General features: G+C 38.9%; 1 protein-coding gene across 2 annotated transcripts in view; it reads left to right on the top strand.

The window, feature by feature from the left end:
* The first annotated feature begins 1,605 nt into the window (after window positions 1–1,605).
* Window positions 1,606–24,683, top strand: part of SNAPC3 (small nuclear RNA activating complex polypeptide 3) — a 37,950-nt gene continuing 14,872 nt past the window's right edge. Inside the window, exons 1-4 of one of the 2 annotated variants that reach the window (XM_070590127.1) lie at window positions 1,606–2,359; window positions 3,041–3,118; window positions 14,922–15,006; window positions 23,144–23,248. In XM_070590127.1, the coding sequence (XP_070446228.1) occupies window positions 2,043–2,359; window positions 3,041–3,118; window positions 14,922–15,006; window positions 23,144–23,248 (585 nt within the window). In that variant the 5' untranslated portion in view covers window positions 1,606–2,042. The remainder of the gene's footprint in view (window positions 2,360–3,040; window positions 3,119–14,921; window positions 15,007–23,143; window positions 23,249–24,683) is intronic. The other variant, XM_070590128.1, reaches the window with a different exon arrangement.

Below are 24,683 nucleotides of genomic sequence, written 5' to 3' on the forward strand. Positions count from 1 at the left end.
GCTGTGCCGGTGGTGTAGTGGTTAAGTTCTCATGCTCTGCTTCAGTGGCCTAGGGTTTATCGGTCCAGATCCTAGGCATGGACCTACACACTGCTCATCAAGACATGCTGTGGCAGCATCCCACATACAAAATAGAGAAAGATTGGCACAGATGTTAGCTCAGGGCCAATTTTCCTCACACACACAAAAACGTCAGATAATAACAAGCATTGGCAAGGACATGGAGAAATCGGAATCCTCATACAATGCTGATGGAAAACAGTCTGGCAGTTCTTCAAATGGTTTAATATCATTATCATACGACCCAGGAATTCACTCCTAGATAGATCAATCTCCAAGAGAAATGAAAATATGTCTGCACAAAAACTTGTACATGAATGTTCGTAGCAGTGAATAAGGATTCATAATTGCAGAAACAACCTTTTGATGAACGGATAAATAAAATGTGCTATGTCCATACAATGCAGTATTATTCAGCCCCGGAAAGGAAAGAAATACTCATACATGCTACAATATGGATAAACCCTGAAAATATGCTAAGGGAAAAAAACTAGTCACAAAAAGACCACATATACGATTCCATTTATATTAAAAGCTCAGAATACATAAATCTAAGAGACGGAAAGATTAGTGGTTGGCTAGGACTGGAGGAGTTGGGAAGACTCGGGTAATAGCTAAAAGATACAGGGTTTCTTTTGGAGTGGTGAAAATGTTCTCAAATTGATTGTGGTAATGGTTGCACTACTATGTAAATATACCAACACCATTGAATGAATGCTTTAAATGGGTGAAGTATATGATATATGAAGTCTATCCCAATAAATAAATAACCAGGGCTTCTGTATGTCCTGGTACCGCCTCTGGAGCCTCTGAGAGTTGGAGGAAGTTCCATCTGAAGCAAGACAGTTTGAGTGCCAATCTTGCTTCTATTTCCTAGCAGTTAATTCCTTCTTCAGCAGCAACATAGGGATGATAGGCCCTACCTGGAAAGGCAGATGTGATTTTTAAAAATACTTTTGTTGCTGGTGCCAGGAGAGATTCCAGCTCCCAGCAACACCCTGTGTATAGCAGAGCAGAAACCCTGCCTGTTCTTTTGGGTCATCCTCTCACCTTCTCGTGCTGTATCAGACCAGTGCTTTATCAGACAATGCTCCGCTGCTATTCGTAGGGTTTTCTTGGTGAACTTTTAAAGAAATTGGTGGCCAGGTCGTTCTTCCTAGTCTGTCTCAGTCTGGAAGCTCCGCTGAAACCTGTCCACCATGGGTGACTCTGCTGGTGTTTGAAATACCGGTGGTACAGCTTTCAGCATCACAGCTACACACAGCCGCCACAGTATGACAACGCAGCGGGTGGTGTGGTTCCCTGACCGGGATAGGAACCCAGTGAGAACGCCCAATCTTAACCACCAGACCAGCAGGGCGGCGTTTAAAAATACACATTAGGGTTAATCATGTACAGTGATACATAGCAGACGCTCAACAAGCACTGTTGTGTGTGCCGACAGCAATGCACAAGGTATATAGGTGCACCCCGGGCGTTGGGGAGGCTCTGAAGGAACCGGCTCTGGAGGGCCGGTCATGTCCCTGGGCTCAGCCCTCGCTCCACGGCTCTCAGGCTCTGGGGCAGCGAGGCAGCAGCGCAGCCCACGAACTCTGGAGTCAAGGAAAAGTCTCGTACCCCGGGCCGAGGACAGCAAACAGCAGGACCGAAGGGCGTGGCCAGGCCGCCCTGCCCAGCCGAGCGCGACGCTACTGAACCATAGGGGCCGGCCACCAAGGCCGACAGGCTGCGGAGAAAGCAGAGCCGCAACCGCCCCCGAGCCGCCCCGAGCGGAGAACAATGCGCTCAGCCCTGCGCTCAGGGCCTCGCGGGGCCGCGCCCGGGGACGGGCCCGACGCGGGGCCTGCTGGGAAACGTAGTGTCTGAAGCTCGGCGGCGCAGCCCAGTTGCTTGCCAGCGCGGGCCACGCGCAACTACAAGTCCCATCACACTCCGCGAGGCCTTGATCGCCCGGCTTGTGCAGGGAAGGGAGTGAGGCGAACATGGCTGAAAGCAGCCGGGGTGGCCCAACGTGCGGCGGGGTGGGCGGCAGACAGGATCCCATGTCCAGCGCTGGCGGCAGCAACTTTCCAGAGTACGAGCTTCCCGAGCTAAACACGCGCGCTTTCCACGTGGGTGCCTTCGGGGAGCTGTGGCGTGGCCGGCTGCGCGGGTCAGGGGACTTGTCGCTGAAGGAGCCGCCGGCACCCGCACTGCCCGGGCGCCGAGGGGTCGCCGACGCCGGCCGGGAGGATGCCGCGGTGGCCCGGGATCTGGGCTGCAACCTGGAGGCGGCAGCGGAGCTGAGAGCGGTGTGCGGGTGAGTGCGGGGCCTAGGGGCTCTTGCTCTTGGGGCCAAGTGGGTGCAGCCTTGCTCCTGCGTTCCCCTGGGACTCATCCTTGGGAGGGCCGGTCGTTTACTCCTGGGAGTAGCGGGGAGCCTTCAGAGCCTTCCACTTGCCGGAACCAGATCTCGTGATCGGAACGCACAATTTCTGCGAGTTGGAGTGAAGGGACGAGAGAACTGCATCAAAGATTAATTTTCCTATTCGCTAATTTTTAAAGTGCTTGTTAGTATAGAAAAGCAGAGTAACAGCGAGGTGTATCTACCATTGACAGACACTTTGACAATGGAGGAGCTTTGGTAATAGGCTGGAAGGAGAGTTAATCAGAGGAGTTTTAAAACCTTGGCTAACTGGTCTCTTTGGGGGACTTCCCTGGTATGCTATTAATAAAGTTTTCCCCAAAAGTACCTTATTTGGGGTGAAAAATATAAAAATAACTTTTAACGAGCTCTTTCTCCATTTAACAGTGTTGGCCACCATCAACCGGCCATTTATTCTTTTCTTTGTAGAATGTTGGCACAGAAATCATTGCCTTGAACTGGCCTCCTGTGAGCCGCCTGCTGGATTTTAAAACTTAATTATTCATTGATGTATTTAGGACACAGCCCTGACTCGCTATGGACAAGATGCATGATTGCTTCTCGTTTTTGTTTTAGCCTCGATAAACTGCAGTGCCTTGAAGAAGGCGAGGATCCGGAAGTCATCCCAGAGGATACTGACCTAGTGACTTTGGGGTATGGAAGACTTTGCTTTTATGATGTACTATTTATTTAAATATTTTTCAACATTATATTATTCAAAAGTTAAAAGTATAGTATTGTTATCATCTATAAACCCACCCCGTAAATTCAGCCATTGTTAACATTTGACCATATTTGCTTTAGCTGTATGTGTTTGAGATACCTCCTGTCTTTTTCTCTTGTTGAATCATTCAGTAAGTTGCACACATCATGATAATTGACCCCTAAATACATCAGCATATAGCTCCTAAAAGTATCGTTCTCCTGCATAATCAGAGTGGTATTACTACGCTTGAGAAAATTAGCAGTAAATACATACCCTCTAATATGCAGTCCACATTCAAATTTGTGTCTGTTTTTGAGTGTGCGTTTACAAAGGTACAGTTAACCCACTTAGCTAGGTTTCAGGTGCCCGCTAAATACTCTGATAGTGCTTCTCAAACTATCTGTGGGAAAGGACCAGTTTTATTATTTTTAAAATTTTGACAGATCTATACTTTTGTAAAATAGGATGAAAATGAATTACTAGAAAAATGGAATGAAAAGACAAACACAATAAAAGTCCAAATTTTTTCTTAAATTCGATAGTAAAAAGAAAAATTCCACAGTGAAATTGCTGTCATATTGCTATAAATGTTTCTAAATGCTTACTCTCGTTTTCTGTCCTGACTGGAAGACAAATAGCCCAGAGATCAGTTCCGATCTGCCAACCACATTTTGAGAAACACTGCTTTATGCTAATACTACTATAGAGAAACTATGCGTGTGATATATAATTTCCAGTTTGTAGCCCACCTGGTTTCACACCGTTCAGCTCTGTTGTCATCCTTGATCCTGCCCTTCTATTGTCTACCTTAGAAATTCAGGAAGGTATTTCAAGTCTACGTTGGTTTCTTTTGTAGTAACTCCCAAGTCTGTTTCCCTTATCCCCACTGCTAATTTTTACATCAGCAGCACTTGGAGCACTCTGAAAGGCTCCTGTCTTTCCTAGGTCTGGTCTTTTTTTTCATTCTGATTTATCCATCATGCTATCACCTGAGCAGGCTCTGTTGCTGAGAAATTGTCAATGGCTTTACCTTTCCTACCTGGATAAATTTCAGACTCTTTACTTAGATATTTGAAGTCTTCCACATAGAGCCCAAATCTGCCTTTCCAGATTTATTTTCAACCACTTTTCTCTTTGAAATGGCTCAGGATGTACATGGCTCCTCTCCCATCTAAAACCTACCCCATCTTTGAGACCCTAAGATTCCTTTCCATATTACTACAACCCAGCTCTCTCCCTTAGGGAATAGATGCACTTGTAATATCTAGAAATCTTCTAACATTTCTAAAGTCCTTGAAGGCTCATTGAGAATCCAAACTCCTCCATCTGTGTGTTGCCCTTGAGCCTGTTGTACTGCTTTGCTCCAATTGGTTCTCTTTAACTATTGTTGATTGATTAGTTGAATTTCCCTAAAATGCACATCTGATTGTGTCACTCTCTTTCTTAAAACCTTTCAGTGGCTCTTAGGCTAAAGTCCTGAGTTAAGTGGCTCACGAGGGCCCCTGTGGAATGGATCTTGCTGATCTTTTCACCTCTATCTCTGCAGTACTCCAGCCACACTATGCTGTTTTCAGTTCCTGGAATGTGCTCTCTCACTCCAAGCTTTTGCCTAGAACACTCTCTCTTCCTTATCCCCCTGGTCTTGCTGCCTTCTGCTCATCCTTCCAGTCTTAGCTGAAGGACTAAGGACTCCATTTAGGTCCACTTTCTGCTTATATAGCCCCCGATACTACCTCCCTGTTGAAATATTCATCACACTTATAATATACTTGTTTAATTTTCTGTCGTCTTAGCTAAACTTAAAAGTTCTATATGCTGTATGTGTCATGTACACTACTATATCCCAGTTCCAAGAACTTTGGCACATAATAGGGAGTCAGTAGATATTTGTAGAATGAGTGGAATAAATGAAGCTTTCATAAACCTAAGGAAGTGATTTTTAGAGATTGGCTTAAATAAAAGAAGGTTGCTGATAATTGTAAACAAAGCATACTTTTTTACTATAGTTAATAACATAGTAATTGGTTTATAATGATTTTATTAAGCCATATTAAATAGTAATTATAGACTACTTTCCACATTGCTTCCTCTGGCTGTTTTCCATTACTAGATCAACTACATCTCCATGGTTGTCTTCTAGTCTCTTCCATAGGGAATATGGGTAGAAATATATATACAATATAATGTAAAAGGAGTTAGTACAGCATTCCTCAGCTGGGATTATTTTGATATACTTTGAAACTATTATATTTAAAATATGACTGGGGCCAGCCCCATGGCATAGTGGTTAAGTTTGGCACACCCTGCTTTGGTGTCTGGGGTTTGCGGGTTCGGATCCCAGGCACAGACCTACACCACTTGTTAGCTGTGCTATGGGGGTGACCCACAAAAAAGTGGAGGAAGATTGGCACAGATGTTAGCTCAGGTCTAGTCTTCCTCAGGGAAAAAAAAATTGACTAATATTAATCTTAACAGTGCCACAAGTAAATTAGACTTGTGCCAAAAGTCAAAATCTATATCTCTATGTTCTTTCTCTAAACCTTCCTTTTTTCTCTGCACCAATAACTTAAAAACATAAAAATGAAGACAAAACCTAAGTATATGATCCCTTGAGTATGGCATAAAATAAATCAATTTCTAGCACTTTTTCTTTTGCCTATCAGAGGAGCTACTTGACTCATTTTATGCATGTAAGGGGGGAAAAAAAGGCAGTTGGTAGGGGTTGATTCTCCTTTGATGTATGCCGATCTCCTTAATCCATAGCAAGCTAAATAACTTACCTTCAGCACTTCTGAAATTTTTTGACTACTTAAAGAGAAGATTTTAATTCCTAGGAATAGGAGATAATTGCTACCACATGGATACTGAAACTTATCTGTCATTCCAAAAGCTTCAACAACATTACATTTAATACAATACTAATTTCAGGTAAATTAGCCTGCCCATCCCTCTCACTTCTCTGGCTAAGAAAGCACTGTTCATTGTGCCATTTGAAGGATGAAAAGGGGAAACTTTCGAGTCCTTCAAGATAAAGAGAAACATAAAATTGGAGGACTCTCTTACCTTACTATCAAAACAAACAACAAAAAAGAAAACTGATATACCTGGGCTTTGTTAGAATGACAGGAAACGGTATCAGTAAACTAGAAATCTTTTAAACCATCCCCCCACAAGTATCACAAAATGAATAGGAAGAAATAAAATCCATAGAGAATTTATTGCAGATAATCAGGAAATAACACAGATTAACTGAGGAAATCCTCCCTTCCCCCAGAAAATAACTAGGAAACAAGAAAGGTCTAACTCTGCACTCCAAACAGGATTGAATATACTGAAACAAGCATTTGAGGATATAAAAACACTTTGGATCTGAAATTTTAAAACTAAGAATAGAAAAGAAAAACAGAAGAAATGAAAAAAAATGATGGAACTCAGGAAATGGAAGAAAAAGACAAAATTATCTCATGAATTATGAGATTCTTAAGGAGAATAGACAAAAATTTAACAAGAGGCAATGAAGAAAGTATGAATACAAGCAAGAGTTTGAAAATGCCATAAAGGGAGACATTAAATGAGTCAGAGAAAGTAGTGGGAATGGAAGGCAGACAAAGAAGACAAAATATATTCATATTGTCAGTCTCTGAAGAAGAAAAACAAAGCAATTGAGCAAAATTAATATTTAAGAATATTGTCTAAGAAAAAATTCCAGAATTGGAAAAAAAACTTGATTCTACAAATTAAGAGGGCTCACTAGGTACCTGGGAAAATTAATCCAGAATTATCAGCTCGGAGACATACCCTAGTTAAAACTGTTACAGTTCAGAGATGAAGATAAAATTATCAAGGCTTCCAGGCAAAAAGAACGCATAATTTACAAAGCAAAAGAATTAGATTAGCATCATACTTTGCAAAACAGACGGACAAAGGAGGCCACAGTGGAGCAGGATTTTCTGATAGCTCAAAGTGTGAACCAAGGATTTTATTCCAGCTGAGATTCCCCTCAGACATCAAGGCTATAGAAAAAAGTTTTTCACATACAGGGACTTGCGTAATTCTGCACCCACCAGGCATTTCTTAGAAATACACCAGAGGATGAGCTTCATCCAACCAAATGATGTCTGGGAAATTTTCAGCAAAATGACTAATAGAGTAAGGATGAGAATGGAAGGCTAATGTACAGATGTCGTGTACTGTAACAAAATAGAAGACTGCATCTAAAAAAAATGGGGTGAGAAACTAGGAAGAGGATAATGTGTGGGCATTAGGTGGTTTTAAAGAATACTGGGGGGAAAATGTCCCCCCAACCTTAACAAACTACATAGTAAAATGTTAAATAAGTAAATGGGTAATGAAGAACATTAAAAAATATGTAAGTATGAAGGTAGCCACTGGAATAAATATACAAATACCAAACCTCTCTCAATTTCTGGAAAATAGACCATCAAAAACTACATATTTCATAATGAACAAGGCAACTAATAGAATGAAATATGTGTAATTAGAAAATGTGATGGGGCCAGCCAGGTGGCGCAGCAGTTAAGTGCGCATGTCCCGCTTTGGCCACCTGCGATTTGCCGGTTCGGATCCTGGATATGGACATGGCAACGCTTGTCACACCATGCTCTGGTAGGCGTCGCACATATAAAGTGGAGGAAGATGGGCACGGATGTTTGCTCAGCAACATCCAGGGCCAGTCTTCCTCAGCAAAAAGGAGGATTGGCAGCACATGTTACCTCAGGGCTAATCTTCCTCAAAAAAAAAAAGCCTACAATAAAATATTAAAAAAAAAATAACTACAATAAAATATTAAAAAAAAAAAAAGAAAACGTGATAGAATTGAGACCAAAGGCCTCAGTCTTACACAGTCTATCAAAAAGGGTTTGGATTCAGCTCACAAAACAAAAACTTTGCAGAGACAACAGACATATCTAAAATAAAGTGATTCAGTGATTTATTTAAAAATAAAACTTGGGGGGGGCTGGCCCTGTGGCCGAGTGGTTAAGTTCGCGTGCTCCGCTGCAGGCGACCCAGTGTTTCGGTGGTTCGAATCCTGGGCGCGGACATGGCACTGCTCGTCAGACCACACTGAGGCAGCGTCCCACATGCCACAACTAGAAGGACCCACAACGAAGAATATACAACTATGTACCGTGGGGCTTTGGGGAGAAAAAGGAAAAAATAAAATCTTTTAAAAATAAAACTTGGGCTAAAGTATATCAGATAAATGGAAAGAAAAATTGAGCAGATCTAGCAGTCCTGATATCAGACTGTTAGAATTCAAGCCCTAAAACATTAAATGTGACAAAGGACACTTTTTAATGCTAAAAGCCACAAACCACAATGAAAATAGAATAGTTATAAATATATGTACACCAAGTAATAGAGCAACCAACATTATAAAACAAAACTAGGAGAGGCAAGAAACACAATAACAGTAGGACACTTTCATATGCCAGTCTCAGCACAAGACAGATCAAATGTTTAAAAAATAAGTGAGGAGATAAGAGCTTTAAATAACATAATAAGTAGGATATGTCTTAGGGATATATGCACACACATATAATTATATAATTTGCAACCTGATTATAGAGACTACATGGCATATTCACAGAAATTGATTGTATATTAGGTCACAAAGGAGACGTCAGTAACATCTGTAAAGTAGGAATACTACAAACAACACTCTCTGATCACAACATAGTAAAACTAGAATTTACTAACAAAAGCAAAAATCAGACTGTTACACCTGGAAATTGTAAAACTTATTAAATAACTCCTGAGCAAAAGGGAAAATACACACTGAAATTACAGAATTTTTAAGAAATAATGACATTGAAAACACCACATATCAGAAGGTAAGGAATACTTTTAAAGCAGTTATTAGAGGGAAAGTCATTGCCCTAAACAGTCTATTAAAAAGTAAAATAATACAAATAAGTGAATTAAATTTCTAGCTCAGAAAACTAAGGAAGAACAGTAAAGTAAACCAAAAGAAAATAAAAGGACAGAAATAATAATGATAAAAGCGGGAATTAATGAGGAAAAGAACAGAAAAAAAATGGATCTAATTAATCAAGATCTTGCCTTTTTAAAATAATTCATAGGGGCTGATGCAGTGGTTAAGTTCCCAAGTTCTGCTTCTCAGCAGCCCTGGGTTCGCCGGTTCGGATCCCAGGTGGGGACATAGCACCACTTGGCAAAATCCATGCTGTGGCGGGCGTCCCACATGTAAAGTAGAGGAAGATGGTCATGGATGTTGGCTCAGGGCCAGTCTTCCTCAGCGAAAAGAGGAGGATTGGCAGTAGTTAACTCGGGCTAATCTTCCTCAAAAAAAAAAAGAGAAAATAATTCATAAAATAGGTAAACCATTGGTTAACTTAAGGAAAAAAGTGGAAGAAACTACAAATATACAAAATGAGGGAGAAACAACCAGTGAAACAAATTTTGAAAATTGTGAGAAACTACTTTGCAGGAGTTGGCAAATAGCCCACTGACTGGCTGGCCGATTTTTACAGAAAGGTTTATTGGGACAGATCTGCCCATTTATTTATGTATTGTCTGTGGCTGGTTTTGTACTGTAATGGCAAGTTGCAGAGTCATGAGAGAGACCATATGGCTCACAACCTAGAATATTTACTATTTGGCTCTAAGGAAAAGTTTGCTGATCCCTGCTCTACAGAAATAAATTTGAAAACCTAGATGAAATGGATAATATTATAGGGAAATGCACATTACTGAAATTAACCATTTTAGAGGAGAAACTTAAGTAGACTAATTTCTGTGGAAAAACAGAAAGTTATTTAAGGAACTATCCCACAAAAATTCCAGGTCTAGATAGTTTCACGGGAGAATTCTACCAAACATTCAAAGACCAGATAGTCCCAGTTGCTCTAGGGCCTTGAAAAGGAAGAAAAACTGCTTAATTCTTCTTATGAGGCAGGCGTAACACCAATACTTAAACTGGATAAAGACATGACAAAGGAAGAAAACTTGAGACTAGTATCACTCAACACTCAGAAAATATTAGCAAATAATCCAGTGCTATATTAGGAAAACAATACACCATGACCAAGTGTATTCCAGGAATGCAAGGCTGGTTCACTATTAGGACATCTATTAATATATACCATATTAATGAATCTAAGGGAAAAAAATCATTTGATTATTTCCAGAGATGCTGAGAAAACCTGTAATAAAATTCAACACCCATTCATGATAGAAACTTTCAGGGAAATAGAAATTGGAGGGCTGCTGTTCCAACAAGGCAGAAGAGATATACCTGAGTTGTAAAGTTAGTATCTTATTTAACAGAGAAGCAGTACAGGCATTTCTACAAAAATCTAGGGCAAGGCAAGTGTGCCTATTGTCTCCACTTCTTTGTAACATTGTACTATAAGTATTAGCTATGCAGTTTAACAAGAGAAATCAATTATAAGCATAAGAATATATAAAGAAGAAAAACTAGCTCTGTTTGGAAATATGATAATATATCTGGAAAAGCCAAAAAAAAGTCAATGCTAAAACAGACAAGAAACAAGAAAAACAAGAAAAGAATTTAGTGTAATAACAGGCTACAAAATTGGTATATAAAAACCAGTAGACTTCATAGATACAAAGAATGAATAATCAGAGGACATAATGGTAGAAAAAAATCCCATTTACAATAGTCAAAAAGAAAGTTAATACTTGGGAATAAATGTAACAAGAAAGGTGTAAAACTTAGGTAAGGAAAATTTTAAAACACTCCCAAAAGATTCAGAAAAAGACTTGAAAAAATCAAAAGATATCCTGTTCTTAGATAGAAATGTTAAACATCGTAATGATGTCAGTTCTTCCTAAGTTAACATATAAATTAAGTACAATTCCAATAAAAATACCAAAAGTATTGGTTATTTTATGGAGTTAGACAAGTTGATAATAAAGTTCATATGGAAAATCCCCAAGAATAACTAGGAAAAACTCTGCCTGGGGGGGAGAAAATTGTGAGGGTGAGTCATTTTACCGGATATTAAAATATACTGCAAGGTTCTTATAGTTAAAACAGTGGGTACTAGCTCATAAATAGACAAATAGAAGAGAAAATCCAGTTAGATTCAAAGACATACGGAAATTTAGTATGACACTATACAAAAGAATAAACTCCAAAGGGATCAAGGGATCGAAATGTAAAGAATGAAACATACAAACCTTGGTATGGTGAAAAACTTTCTAAGTATAATTTAAATCCAGATGTAATAAAAGAAAAAGATTGATAAAGTTGACAACATAAAGATAAAAATTTTGCATGACAAAAAAACACCATAAACAAAGTCAAAAGAGAGCTGCCAAATTTGAAGAAAATATAACATATACTACAAAGAGCTAATATTCCTAATGTATGAGAACTTGAAAGTTGAGGGGTAAAGACCAAAAACCCAATGGAAAAATGAAAAAAGACATGAACCAATATTTCATACACAAAAAAGATAGAAAAATGACTCCTAGATATGAGAAAAATGTTCAAACATATTCATAATTAGGGAAATGCAAATTAAAATGACACTAAGATACATTTTTCTCGCTTATCAAGACTGGCACAAATCAAGAAATACGATATATTCTTCTAATGAGGCTGTGGGGAAACAAGCATTTTTGGACATTGCTGATGGAAATGCAAGTTGGTACTACCCTTCTCTAGGAAAACTGGGTAATGCCTAACACAAAATTACGTAGGCACTTATCTTTTGACCCAGCAGTGAAATCTGTACTGAAGACACATTTCCAACAATATGAAAATACATGATGTACAGGTTATTCATTGCAGCATTGTTTGTAATTGCAAAATACTTGAAATATCATAAATACACATACATAGGAGAGTCTTGAACAAACTGTAGGACGTCCACACAGCAGAGCATTGTGCAGCTCTACTAAAGGGTGAGGGAGGGTGACGCACTAGAGGATTTCTAGGAAATACTGTTGCATGAAAAGAGCAAAGCCCGAAAGTATACTCCCCTTCATATAAGAAAGAAGATTCACCAGGTATCAGTTTATATTGGCTCTCATCTATAAATTTACCTTGTTTGCCTGCTCTGAAAAAAATGGGCCTTGGCCCTTTACATATTTTTCTTTTGCCAGCTGCCACAGTATTAAGCTTTGTCGGTAAACGGTGCAGGAGAGAGTTTGCAGGAGGAAAGGATTTTGCTTCCCCGTCCGATGTGCTGGCTCAGCAGGGTCCTGCCGCACACACAGTCTCCCCCTGCCCAGTTCCTGCAGTACCCAGTGGTAGCACCCCTGGCCCAGCAGCTTTTCCTGCTGCTCCTCTCACCTTGACACCTCCTCTGAATAGCTTTTCCTGCCACCTTTGAGGGCAGATTTCTAGCAGGTTCCCCTGCCGGAGCAGCATAGCTTCTTTGCCGTCAAGTGAGTGTCAGCCAGGCCTGTCCGGCAGGTCCGGATCTCAGTCCTGGGGGAAGGAGAGGGAAGCTTCCTTGGCACTCTTTCTCAGCCCAAGGGGTAGGGTAATCCTTGTATCTCCTGTTCCTGTGTTCTCTAGAGTTCTCTTATTTGCCAATCCCTCATTTCTCCAATCCTCTGTTAAAGTTAATAATACTTTAGATTAAGCTTTCTCTGTTCAAATTACTGTTTGGTTTTTTTCTCCTAATTGAACTCAGATTGATACAGAAAGGGATATAAGAAAATACACAGGTATCTGCTTATTTGAACAAAAGAAATGGAAAGGATAAACCAGAATTATAGAGATTGGTTGCCTACAGGGTGTGGTGGGAAAGGGGTAGAAAAAAAGGGAAAGGGAACAGGTTAGAGATAAAGAGGGAATGACACTTCTCTGAGTATGTATGTTTTTTATAACTCTGACTCTTAGAACCATAGTAATGTTTCACATATCTTTCACACACCCCAAAAGTAATCAGTTAAAACCAACCAGAATGGGGGTGGTGGAACCCAAAATAGAATACAAAAACTAACCAATGAGCCTAACAGTGTTCCAAATGAGTAACAACACTACTGAAGAGAGCAGGGAAGGAAGAACTAAGTTTGTACAGAAGTGTGTCTTGATTCGGTGTTATAAGGCTGAAGACAGAAAGAACTGCTCATGAGTTAGTGTTTCTCACAGGGGTAGGTTAGCAATTCTGAAACTATATTTTGTAGAATTGAACAAATAAGTTAATAGATTATAGATAATAGGAGCTGGGTTTTTCACTTATGGAGAAAGAAGTTATAAACAAGGAAAGGTTGAAGGCTAAACAATCCTGTGATTTTTGTTTGGGATTAGAAGTATCAGTATAAACTTATGATTTTAAATATATGACAAATAGACAAATACAGATATTTGTACATGTGTGGGTTAGCATACCTATGTATGTTTCCTACATCTCTCTGCTGAGAGGCCTGGAAGCTGTGATTGCAGTAGCACGGAGAACCCCTCGTCTCTATAAACACCTCTCCCAATAAAGGAACTAGGGCTCTTAGGAGAAGTGATTGATTCCAGGGCTGAGACAGGGTGAGCCTTGAGCATCTTATGGTACCAGAAAGTAAGGACAGGAAATGCTCAAAAAAAAAGATGAGGGCTTGTTGAAAGTACAGGAGCTAAATTGAAGGAGCTCCTAATGGCCAAAGCTAGAACAATTTGAACAACAAAATAATGATAGTATTAGATTTTAACCTGGAGAATAAAATAAATTTCAGTGAGTTCACACTAGTATAAATAATCAAATAAGTAAGTGGGAGGAAAGAGACAGGTCTTCCTCATAATGTCAAGGAAGAAATGTAGAAGGGAAATAGATAAGCACCATTAGGCATATAGCACAGTAATAAATGTTGCAGACAAAACTACTTTTGAATGCTAAAATTCCTGGGTGAAAGTTTGAGAAGTAAGATTTGCATAGTTTCAAAGTATCTTCCCTCAAATACTTAGCAAGTATAAAGGAAAAGAAAGTATCTTTCTGGTGTAGGAACCTGGCAGATAGGAACTTTTCCAAGGTAAACACTTGCCAGTAATAAGACATACTAATATTAACATCATGAACCTCTTACCGTGATACAGTGAGGAGGACAACATCATTCTTGTGATGTTCTTGCCAAAGATGCATCAGCTTACTGTACTCGTGAGGGAACAGCAGTCAAACCCACATTGAAGGACATTCCACCAAGTAACTCTTAGAGCTCTTTGAATGTATCGAAGTCCTGAAGGACGAGGAGAGATTGCAGAACTGCAAAAGGCTGGAGGGGAAAGGAGAAATAAGAAATGCAATCTGGGGGATGGCCTGGTGGTTCAGCGGTTGCGTGCGCACGTTCCGCTTCGGCGGACCCGATCCTGGGTGCAGACATGGCACCACTTGACAGGCCATGCTGTGGCAGGAGTCCCGCATATGAGGTGGAGGAAGATGGGCACAGATGTTGGCTCAGGGCTAATCTTCCGCCAAAAAAAAAATGCACTGTGGTGTCCTGCATAGATCCTGGGATAGAAAAAAGGCATTAAATTAAAAAATATGTGAAATTCAAAAAAGATTTGTAGTTAATAACACTGTATTAATGTTAATTTCCTGGTCTTGATAATTATTCTTTGATAATGTGGGTTGTTAACATATGGAAAGCTGGGTGAGAGATATACGAGAACTCTTTGTGCTATTTTTGCAGCTTCTCTCTAAGTATAAAGTAAAAGTAGTTCAAAATAAAAAGTTAAATTTTAAGGATACTTGGGAAGATCCAGTAAAGAATATTGAAGTTTGATTTTTCTTGGGTCTATAACAGGGTTAGAAAGAAGCTCCTAGAACATCGGGAAGAAACCATAACAATAGATCGGGTCTGCAGACAAGAAACATTTGCTTACGAGATGGTAAGAGTGTCATCTTTTTCACCTTTTCCCACGAAACAACAACCTCTCTGGAACTGGGTGTTAATGATGACGGTATGGTGGCTTTATACTGGACATGCTTAGTTGAAAACAAACTAGAGAAGCTTCACTGGGACTCGGAACTAGAAGAAAGAAAAGACCTACAGAATTCAAATCATGGCATATTTGACTCTTTCAGATTTCTGCCTTTATTTTTGCTTTTAATTTGGTTTTACTCTCTGTATTAGGCTAAATTCGTGCCTTTTCGCCACCCTACTCCTGGTATTTTTATTCTCTTCCTGATTTTGGTTTAGCCACATTCTTTGCTAATCCATCATCTCTTGTGTAAATCCTCAGAAAGATTTAAGATGATGAGTAAGGAGGAATTAAGTGTTAGTAGACATGATGGGTTCATTCAGCACATATTCTCGAGAAGCTGCCACGTGCCAGATGCTGTCTTGGGCACTTGATAGTGCATAAGGGCATCTCTGGTCACTGCCATTTTTTTTTATTATGGTAAAATTTAAATAACATGAAATTTATCTTTTTAACCATTTGCAAGTATTCAATAAAGTGACATTAAATGCATTCACTATGCTGTGTATCCAGCACTGCTATTTCCAGAACATTTTCCTCCTCCCGAACAGAAATTCTATACTGATTAAACAGTAACTCTCCGTGTTCCCTTCCCCCAGCCCTTGGCAAACCTTTATTCGACTTTCTGTCTCCATCAGTTTGTCTATTGTAGATCTCTCATGTAAGTGGAATCATGCAATGTTTGTCCTTCTGTGTGTTGAGCTTATTTTACTTAGTATAATGTTTTAAAGGTTTGTCGGGGCTGTAGCATGTATCAGAACTTCATTCCTTTTTGTGGCTGAATAATATTCCATTGTATGGATAACTCATTTTGTTTATCTGTTCATCTGTTAATGTACATTTGGGTTATTTCCACCTTTTGGCTGTTATAAATAACACTGCTGTGAACATTAGTATACAAGTATCTGTTTGAGTCTGTTTTCTGTTCTTTTCAGTATATACCCAGGAGTGGAATTGCTTGGTCATATGGTAATATTCTAGGTTTAACATTTTGAGAACCAGCAAACTGTTTTCCACAGCAGCTGCATCAGTTTACATTCTCACCAGCAGTGCACAGAGATTCCAGTTTCTCCACATCTTCCTCAACATTTGTTATTTTTCTGGGGTTTCTTTTGTGTGTGTGTGAGAGGAAGATTGGCCCTGAGCTAACATCTGTTACAAATCTTCCTCTTTTTTGCTTGAGGAAGATTGTCCCTGAGCTAACATCTGTGCCAATCTTCCTCTGTTTCATGTGGGATGCTGCCACAGTATGGCTTGATGAGTGGTGCTAAGTTGCGCCCGGGATCTGAACCTGCAAACCCCCTGGCTGCTGAAGTGGGGCATGCAAACTTAACCACTCCGCCACGGGGCCAGCCCCATCTGGTTTTTGATAATACCTAGTGGGTGTGAAGTGGTGTCTCATTATGGTTTTGATTTGCATTTCCCTAATAATTAGTGATGTTGAGCATCTTTTCATATACTTACTGGCCATTTGTATATCTTCTTTGGAGAGATGTCTATTCAAGTCCTTTACCAGTGTTTTAATTGGGTTGTTTGTCTCTCTGTTATTTTGGTGTAAGAGGTCTTTCTTTATACATTCTAGATACTAGATCTTACCACATATATGCTTTTAAAATATTTTCTCCCATTCTATGGGTTGTCTTTTCACTCTCTTGATAGTGTCTTTTGATATACAAAAGTTTTAAAAGCTGATGAACTTCAGTTTGTTTTTTTCTTTTATCTTTGCTTTTCATGTCAGACTTAAGAAACTATCACCAAATCCAATGTGAAGATTTTTCCCTATGTTTTCTTCTAAGAGTTTTATAGTTTTAGCTCTTAGTTTAAGTCTCTGATCCATTTTGAGTTAATTTTTATGTACGGTATAAGGTAAAGTTTTAACTTCATTCTTTTGCATATTGATAGTCAGCTTTCCCAGCACCATTTGTTGAAGACTGTCCTTCCCTATTGATTGGTCTTGGCACTTTTGTAGAAAATCAGTTGACCATATAGGTTTATTTCTGAGTTCTCTATTCTATTCCGTTGGTCTGTATGTCTATCCTTATCCTAATACCACATTGTTTTGATTACTGGAGCTTGTGGTCATTTCTGAAAGTGGGAAATGTGAGTCTTCCATCTTTGTTCTTTTTCCAGATTTGTTTTGGCTATTCATGTTCCCTTAAAATTCCAAATGAATTTTAGGGTAGGTTTTTCTATTTCTGCAAGAAAAAAAAAAACAAAACACCACACCATCGAGATTTTGATAGGGATTGCAGTGAATCTGTTTATCATTTTGGTTTGTCGTCTTAATAATGCTAAATCTTCCAACCCATGAGCAAGAGATGTCTTTCAGTTTATTTAGATTGTCTTTAATTTCGTTCAGCAATGTTTTATACTTTTTTAGCATACAGGTCTTTCATTTCCATTAAATTTTTTCCTAAGTATTTTATTCCTTTCAATGCTATTTTAAATAGAACTGTTTTCTTAATATCCTTTAGAAATTATTCATTGCTGGTGTATAGAAATACAACTGATTTTTGTATGTTGATTTTATATCCTTCAACTTTGCTCAGTTTGTTTATTAGCTCTATCAGGTTTTTTGTGGATTCTTTAGGATTTTGTACATAGACAATCATGCATGTCATCTGGAGAGATAACTTTATCTCTTCCTTTCTTTTTTTTTTTAAAGATTGGCACCTGAGCTAACAACTGCTGCCAATCTTTTTTTTATTCTTCTCCCCAAAGACCCCCAGTACGTAGTTGTATATTCTAGTTGTGAGTGCCTCTGGTTGTGCTATGTGGGACGCCACCTCAGCATAGCCTGATGAGTGGTGCCATGTCCGCCCCTGGGATCCGAACTGGTGAAAGCCTGAGCTGCTGAAACAGAGCGTGCAAACTTAACCCCTCGGCCATGGGGCTGCCCCTTATCTCTTCCTTTCCTATTTGATTCCTTGCTCTGTCTTCCTTCCTTTTTCCCTTTCTTCCTTTTTTTATCTAATTGTTTTAGCTAGAATTTCTAGTACTATGTTGAATAGAAGTGGCAAAAGTGCACATCCTTATCAGTCCTTCACCATTGAGTATGATTTTAGCTGTGGGTTTTTCATATGTGGCCTTTTTTGTGTTGAGGAAGTACCCTTCTATTCCTAGTTTATTTAGTGTTTTTATTGTGAAAGGGTATTGGATTTTGTCAAATGCTTTTTCTTTCTTTCTTTTTTTTTTTTTTAAAGATTTTATTTTTTCCCTTTTTCTTCCCGAAGCCCCCTGGTACATAGTTATATATTTTTCGTTGTGGGTCCCTCTAGTTGTGGCATGTGGGACGCTGCCTCAGCGTGGTTTGAAGAGCAGTGCCATGTCTTCGCCCAGGATTCGAACCAATGGAACAGTGGGCCACCTGCAGCGGAGCGCACGAACTTAACCACTCAGCCATGGGGCCAGCCCCTCAAATGCTTTTTCTGCATCAATTGAAATACTTTTTTTTCTATCATTCCGTTCCTGTAGTGTAATACATTGATTGATTTGCATGTGTTGAACCACCCTTGCGTCCTGAGGATAAATCCCACTTGGTTGTGGTATATAATTCTTTTAATATGTTGCTGAATTTGGTTTGCTAGTATTTTGTTGAGGGATTTTGCATTTATGTTCATGGGGGATACTGGTCTGTAGTCTTCTTGTAGTGTCTTTGTCTGGCTTTGGTGTCAGAGTATACTGATCCCAGAATGAGTTAGGAATTATTCCCTCCTCTTCAGATTTTTTGGGAGACTTTGAGAAGGATTGGTGTTAATTCTTCTTTCACTGTTTGGTAGAATTCACCAGTGAAGCCATCTAGTCCTGGGCTTTTCTTTGTTTGGAGATTTTTAATTACTAATTCAGTCTCCTTGTTATAGGTCTATTCAGATTTTCTGTTTCTTCTTGAGTCAGTATTGAGTGTTTCCTTTCTTCTGCTAGCTTTGGGTTTGTTTGCTTTTCTTTTTCTAGTTCCTTAGTGTATACAGTTAGATATTGATTTGAGATTATTCTTTTTTAATGTAGGTGTTTGCAGCTGTATGTTTTCCTCTGTGTACTGCTTTCGCTGCATCCCATTAAGTTTCTTATGTTGCGTTTTTATTTTAATTTGTCTCAAGGTATTTTCTTTTCTTTTTTTCTTTTTAAAGATTTTATTTTTCCTTTTTCTCCCCAAAGCACCCCGCTACATAGTTGTATGCTTTTAGTTGTGAGTCCTTCTGGTTGTGGCATGTGGGACGCTGCCTCAGCGTGGCCTGATGAGTGGTGCCATGTCTGCACCTGGAATCTGAACCAGCGAAACCCCAGGCCACCAAAGCAGAGCACGCAAACTTAACCACTCGGCCATGGGGCCGGCCCCCATCAAGGTATTTTCTAATTTCCTTTGTGATTTCCTTTTTGACCCATTGGTTGTTTGAGTGTGGTATTTAATTTCCACATATCTGAATTTTTCAGATTTTCTCATTGTACTGATTTCTAGTTTCATTGAATTGTGATCAAAAAAGATAATTTTTATGATTACAATCTTTTTAAATTTATTAAGAGTTGGTGCTCTGTCTTAAAAAATGGTCCATGTGCACTTGAGAAGAATGTATTCTCCTTTTGTTGGATGGGTGTATTCTGTATACAGACAGTCCCTGACTGACGATGGTTCCACTTAACAATTCTTTGGTTTTACAATGGTGTGAAAGTGATATGCATTCAGTAGAAACCTTCAAATTTTGTATTTCAAATTAGTACTTCAAATTTTGAAGTTTGATTTTTTTCCCTGGGCTAGTGATATGCAGTATGATACTCTCTCATGATGATGGCCAGCAGCAGAGAGCCACAGCTCCCAGTCAGTCACACAATTATTAATTAAGTCACACAATAATTAAATAACTGATACACTTAGAAGCATTCTGTACCCATACAACCATTCTCTTTTTCACTTTTGTTACAGTATTCAATAAATTACGTGAGATATTCAACACTTTATTATAAAATAGGTTTTGTGAGATGTTCAACACTTTATTATAAAATAGGCTTTGTGTTAGATGATTTTGCCCAACTGACTAATGTAATTGTTCTGAGCACATTTAAGATAGGTTAGGCCATGAGCCAGCCTGGTGGCGTAGCAGTTAAGTTCGCATGCTCCACTCAGTGGCCGGGGATTCACTGGTTCAGATCCCAGGCATGGACCTAAGCACCACTTATCAAGCCATGCTGTAGCAGGTGTCCCACATGTAAAGTAAAGGAAGATGGGCACAAATGCTAGCTCAGAGCTAATCTTCCTCAACAAAAAAAAGATAGGTTAGGCTAAGGTATGGTGTTTGGCACGTTAGGTGCATTTTTGACTTAAGATATTTTCAAGTTACAATGGTTTTATTTCAATGTAACTTCATCATAAGTTGAGGAAGATCTCTGTGTCTGTTAGGTTTCATTGGTTTATGGTGTTGTTCAAATCTTCTATTTCCTTATTAATTTTCTGTCTGGTTGTTCTACTAATTCTTGAAAATAGGGTATTGAAGTCTCCAACTATTGTTATAGCACCATCTATTTCTTCCTTCATTTATCTCAGTTTTTGCCTTATATATTTTGGAGTTCTGTTGTTAGCTGCATATATGTTTATAATTAATGTATCTTCTTGCTGGATTGTACCTTTTATTATATGTAATGTCTTTCTTTGTCTCTTGTCACCGTTTTTGACTCAGAGTCTATTTTGTCTGACAATAATACAGCCATCCTAGCTTTTCTTTTGGTTATTATTTGCATGGAATGTCTTTTTCTATTCTTTTACTTTCAACCTCTTTGTGTCTTCATATCTAAAGTGAGTCTTTTGTAGAATGTGTATAGATGGATCAAGTTTTTTTTTTAATCCGGTCTGCCAGTCTTTTTGCCTTTTTAATAGGAAAGTTTAGTCCATTTACATTTAAAGTAATTACTGATAAGGATTTACTTCTGCACTTAGCTGTTTGTATGTATATTTTGTTTTGTTCCTCAATTCCTCCATTACTGCCTTATTTTGTATTTAGTTGAATTTTTATGGTGTATTGTTTTGTTTCCCTTCTTTCCTTCTGTATATGTCCTACTTTTTTCTTAGTGGTTACTTTGGGGATTACAATTAACATCTTAAAATTATAACAAGCTAATTTTAATAATACCAACTTTATTTCAGTAGTATCCTGAAGCATAGATACTCTGTTATACATATAGTCCTTCCCTTTTATATTGTTACTGTCACAGATTACACCTTTATATATTATGTGTCTGTTAACATAAATTTATAAATATTGTTTCATTCATTTGCTTTTGGAAAAAAAGTTAAAAGCCAAATGTGCAGTGACTCTGGCTTTCACATAGACCTCTGCGGTTAGTGTTCCCAGTGTTCTTTGTTTCTTCATATGAATTCAAGTTACTGTCAAGGTCTTTTCATTTCAGCCTGAAGAACTCTCTTTAGCATTTCTTATAGGGCAAGTCTACTGGTAACGAGCTCCTTCAGCTTTTGTTTATCTGAAAATGTCTTAATTTCCCCTTCATTCCTGAAGGGTAGTTTTGCCAGGTATAGAATTCTTGGTTGACAGGGTTTTTCTTTCATGGCTTTAAATATATCAAACCACTGCCTCCTTGACTCCATGGTTTTTGGTGAGAAATCAGCTGTTAATCATATTGAAGAACCTGATTTCCTTTAGTTCCTTGTCTGTGGTTTCCTTTAGGTTATTGACTATATTTAAGACAGTTGATTTAATGTCTTCTGACTAGTAATTTCAGTGTCTGGGCTTCCTCAGGGGTAGTTTCTGTCAAATTCTTTTTTCTTGTGAATGGTCCATATTTTCCTGTTTCTTTGTGTGTTTTATAAGTTTTTATTGAGAACTGGACATTCTGAGTATGCTTTTTTCCTTATTGAGGGCTAGAGGTATCTGTGACTTATCCTAACTATTTTTCCAATGTGTGTATTCCTTGTTGTGTATAGTCACTGATGTTTCTGTTTCATTATTTCTGTGGTCAGCCAGAGACCTGGCCAAGATTTCTTTAAATGTCTGTCTCCACAAATGAAAAAAAAGGGCCCTATTTCTTTAAATTTTCCAATAGCTGCTCCTAGGGGAAGCCACTGCTGACAAGAGGGCCCAAACCGAGGCAGGTGTGTGCACCAGGCCCTCAGGTCATTGCCAGACCAACCAAAACACACAACCCCAGTTTTTGGAGAACAAGGTCCCCACTGCCTGTCCTGGCCTCAGCCATCTGCTCCAGGAACATGGGCTGCTATCTACACTCCTGTGATGGAGCTGAGGAATGGGGGTGGTCATTGGTCTGCACCTTCTGCTTCCTTGTGGAAGATCAGCAGCTTATCCCTTCGTCAAGCACTCCCCTGGTTGATATAAGAGTCTGATCAGGTCCAGACTTCAAAATAGTTGGTTTCCATCTTCCTTTCCATCTTATTGGTTGCTTTGGTGGAGGAATTGATCCCTAGACCTTCCTACTCTGCCATTATGTGTGATGTCACTTCCACTTATTTTTAAAACATCTTTTGCACCTTTATTTCTTATCCAGTCATCCAGGTGGCCCCCATTTTATAGTTATTAAACACATATGAAAGAGGGTGATGTATTAAAGATGTGACAACGTTGTAAAAAGCAGAGGTTTTAGAGTCAAATGAATCTGTATTTGCATCCTAACTCACTGATTTACTTGGGTAAATCTGAACCTCTGAGCTTCATGTGTCAAAAGTATGTCATAATAATACGAAAGGAGGCATGTAAAAGTGTTGTAAGTGCCAGCGTTACACCAACATTAGTTGATGCTCTGTTTTATCATCAGTTGCTAAGCACTTATTGCCAAAAATCTTATTAGAGTCTTTACGTACACATTCCCAGCAAGAGTTCTGTAAAATAAATATTTATTGTTTTTTTACAGAATATGTAACTTAAGGTTAGGGAGGTTTTAACAATTTTCTTGAAGTAGAATCAGGAGTCAAACCCAGGGCTGTCTGACTCCAGCCCTTGCGTATAGACATTATTCCACACTGCCTCTCATCTGGGTCACAGCATCTGATTTTAAGGTCTCTTATTAATGCGTTTTCCTCCTTTAGGAGTCACATGCCATAGGAAAAAAGCCTGAAAATCCCGCAGACATGATTGAAGAAGGGGAGCTTATCCTGTCTGTGAATATCTTGTACCCTGTTATTTTTCATAAGGTGAGTAGTAAAATCTTTTGAATTTCACAGATAATATGAGTGACTTTTGTCAAAGCATTTAATTATTTGAAGAATCACCTTCCTTGGGGACTCAAAATAAATGCAGGCATATGCAATCTTATCTGAAATGCTGGCTGTAATTTTGGGTTGTTTGTTTTAATAATGAATATCATAAATAAGGTCAAGTTTCAAATAATCTCTTGATAAATATGATTTTGATTATAGTGTTGGAATATATACTTGATTTCTGCACTAGAAGCAACTGAAAGTATATATAAATCCACAATGATTCTAATTATATGAATCCTTAAGGGTTTTTTGCAGATTAGGTGACTGGTGAAGGAGTAGGGTGACCTTTGCTCATCAGTTCACAATACTTGGAAACTTAGTGAACTAGCTAAAGATGGTGCTTCTTTGATGAAAATAAAGAAAAGTAACAGGTCGAGGGTATCCAGGAATTTCTTAGGAGTATCTAATAAAAAGAACTCTGTCCCAGCCCAGAGGGTATGTATTCTTGATTCCCCAAATAGATGTGTCATAAGCCTTGATAAGGTTTAATTGCAGTGTTACTATACATAAATTCCACTTGTGAATAAATAGGCTTTTATGAAGCATCTGGGATATAGTTAGTACCAATTACCTTGTTTGATTAAGAACTCAGATTATCAAACAAAACTAAACTATACTAAACCAATAAAACTGAACCTCTGGATTTATAACCTGAGGGTAGCGTATAGATTGCTTGATTTCAATGAGGTAATCTTCCAGGAAATTTTAGAAGACAGTGCTGCAGATGAAGTTATATTCTAAAGGCTCTTTAGGCTAATGTCATTTTTAGTAGCATTTTGATTGTAAAGTTTAGCTCAAACTAAAAAAGTTCTGTTGCCAAGTATCTTAGTCTGTTCCAGCTGCTGTAACAAAATATCACAGACCAGGTGGCTTATAAACAACAGAAATTTATTACTCACATTTCTGGAGGCTGCAAGTCCTAAGATCAGGGTGCCAGGATATCAGGTGAGGGTGCTCTTCCATGTGGCAGACTTCTCATATGGCAGAAGCGGTAGGAGCTCTATGGGATCTCTTTTATAAGGGCACTAATCCCATTCATGAGGGTGCCACCCTCATGACCTAATCACCCCGAAGGCCCCACCTCCTGATACCATCACGAATTGGGCATTGGGATTCCAACATGTGAATTTTGGGCAGATGCAAACATCCAGACCATAGCAGCGAGTGTCTCAATTGTACCCATGTACCCAGGTGACTGAGTGCCAACGTTAGAGGCTAATGCTGTTGAAAGAAGTTTTTTGGCTTTTTTTTTAAGATTTTATTTTGCCTTTTTCTTCCCAAAGCCCCCTGGTACATAGTTGTGTATTTCTAGTTGTGGGTCCTTCCAGTTGTGGCATGTGGGATGCCGCCTCAGCATGGCTCGATG

This window comes from Equus przewalskii, chromosome 22, assembly GCF_037783145.1.
Source record: "Equus przewalskii isolate Varuska chromosome 22, EquPr2, whole genome shotgun sequence".
Classification (NCBI taxonomy): Eukaryota; Metazoa; Chordata; class Mammalia; order Perissodactyla; family Equidae; genus Equus; species Equus przewalskii.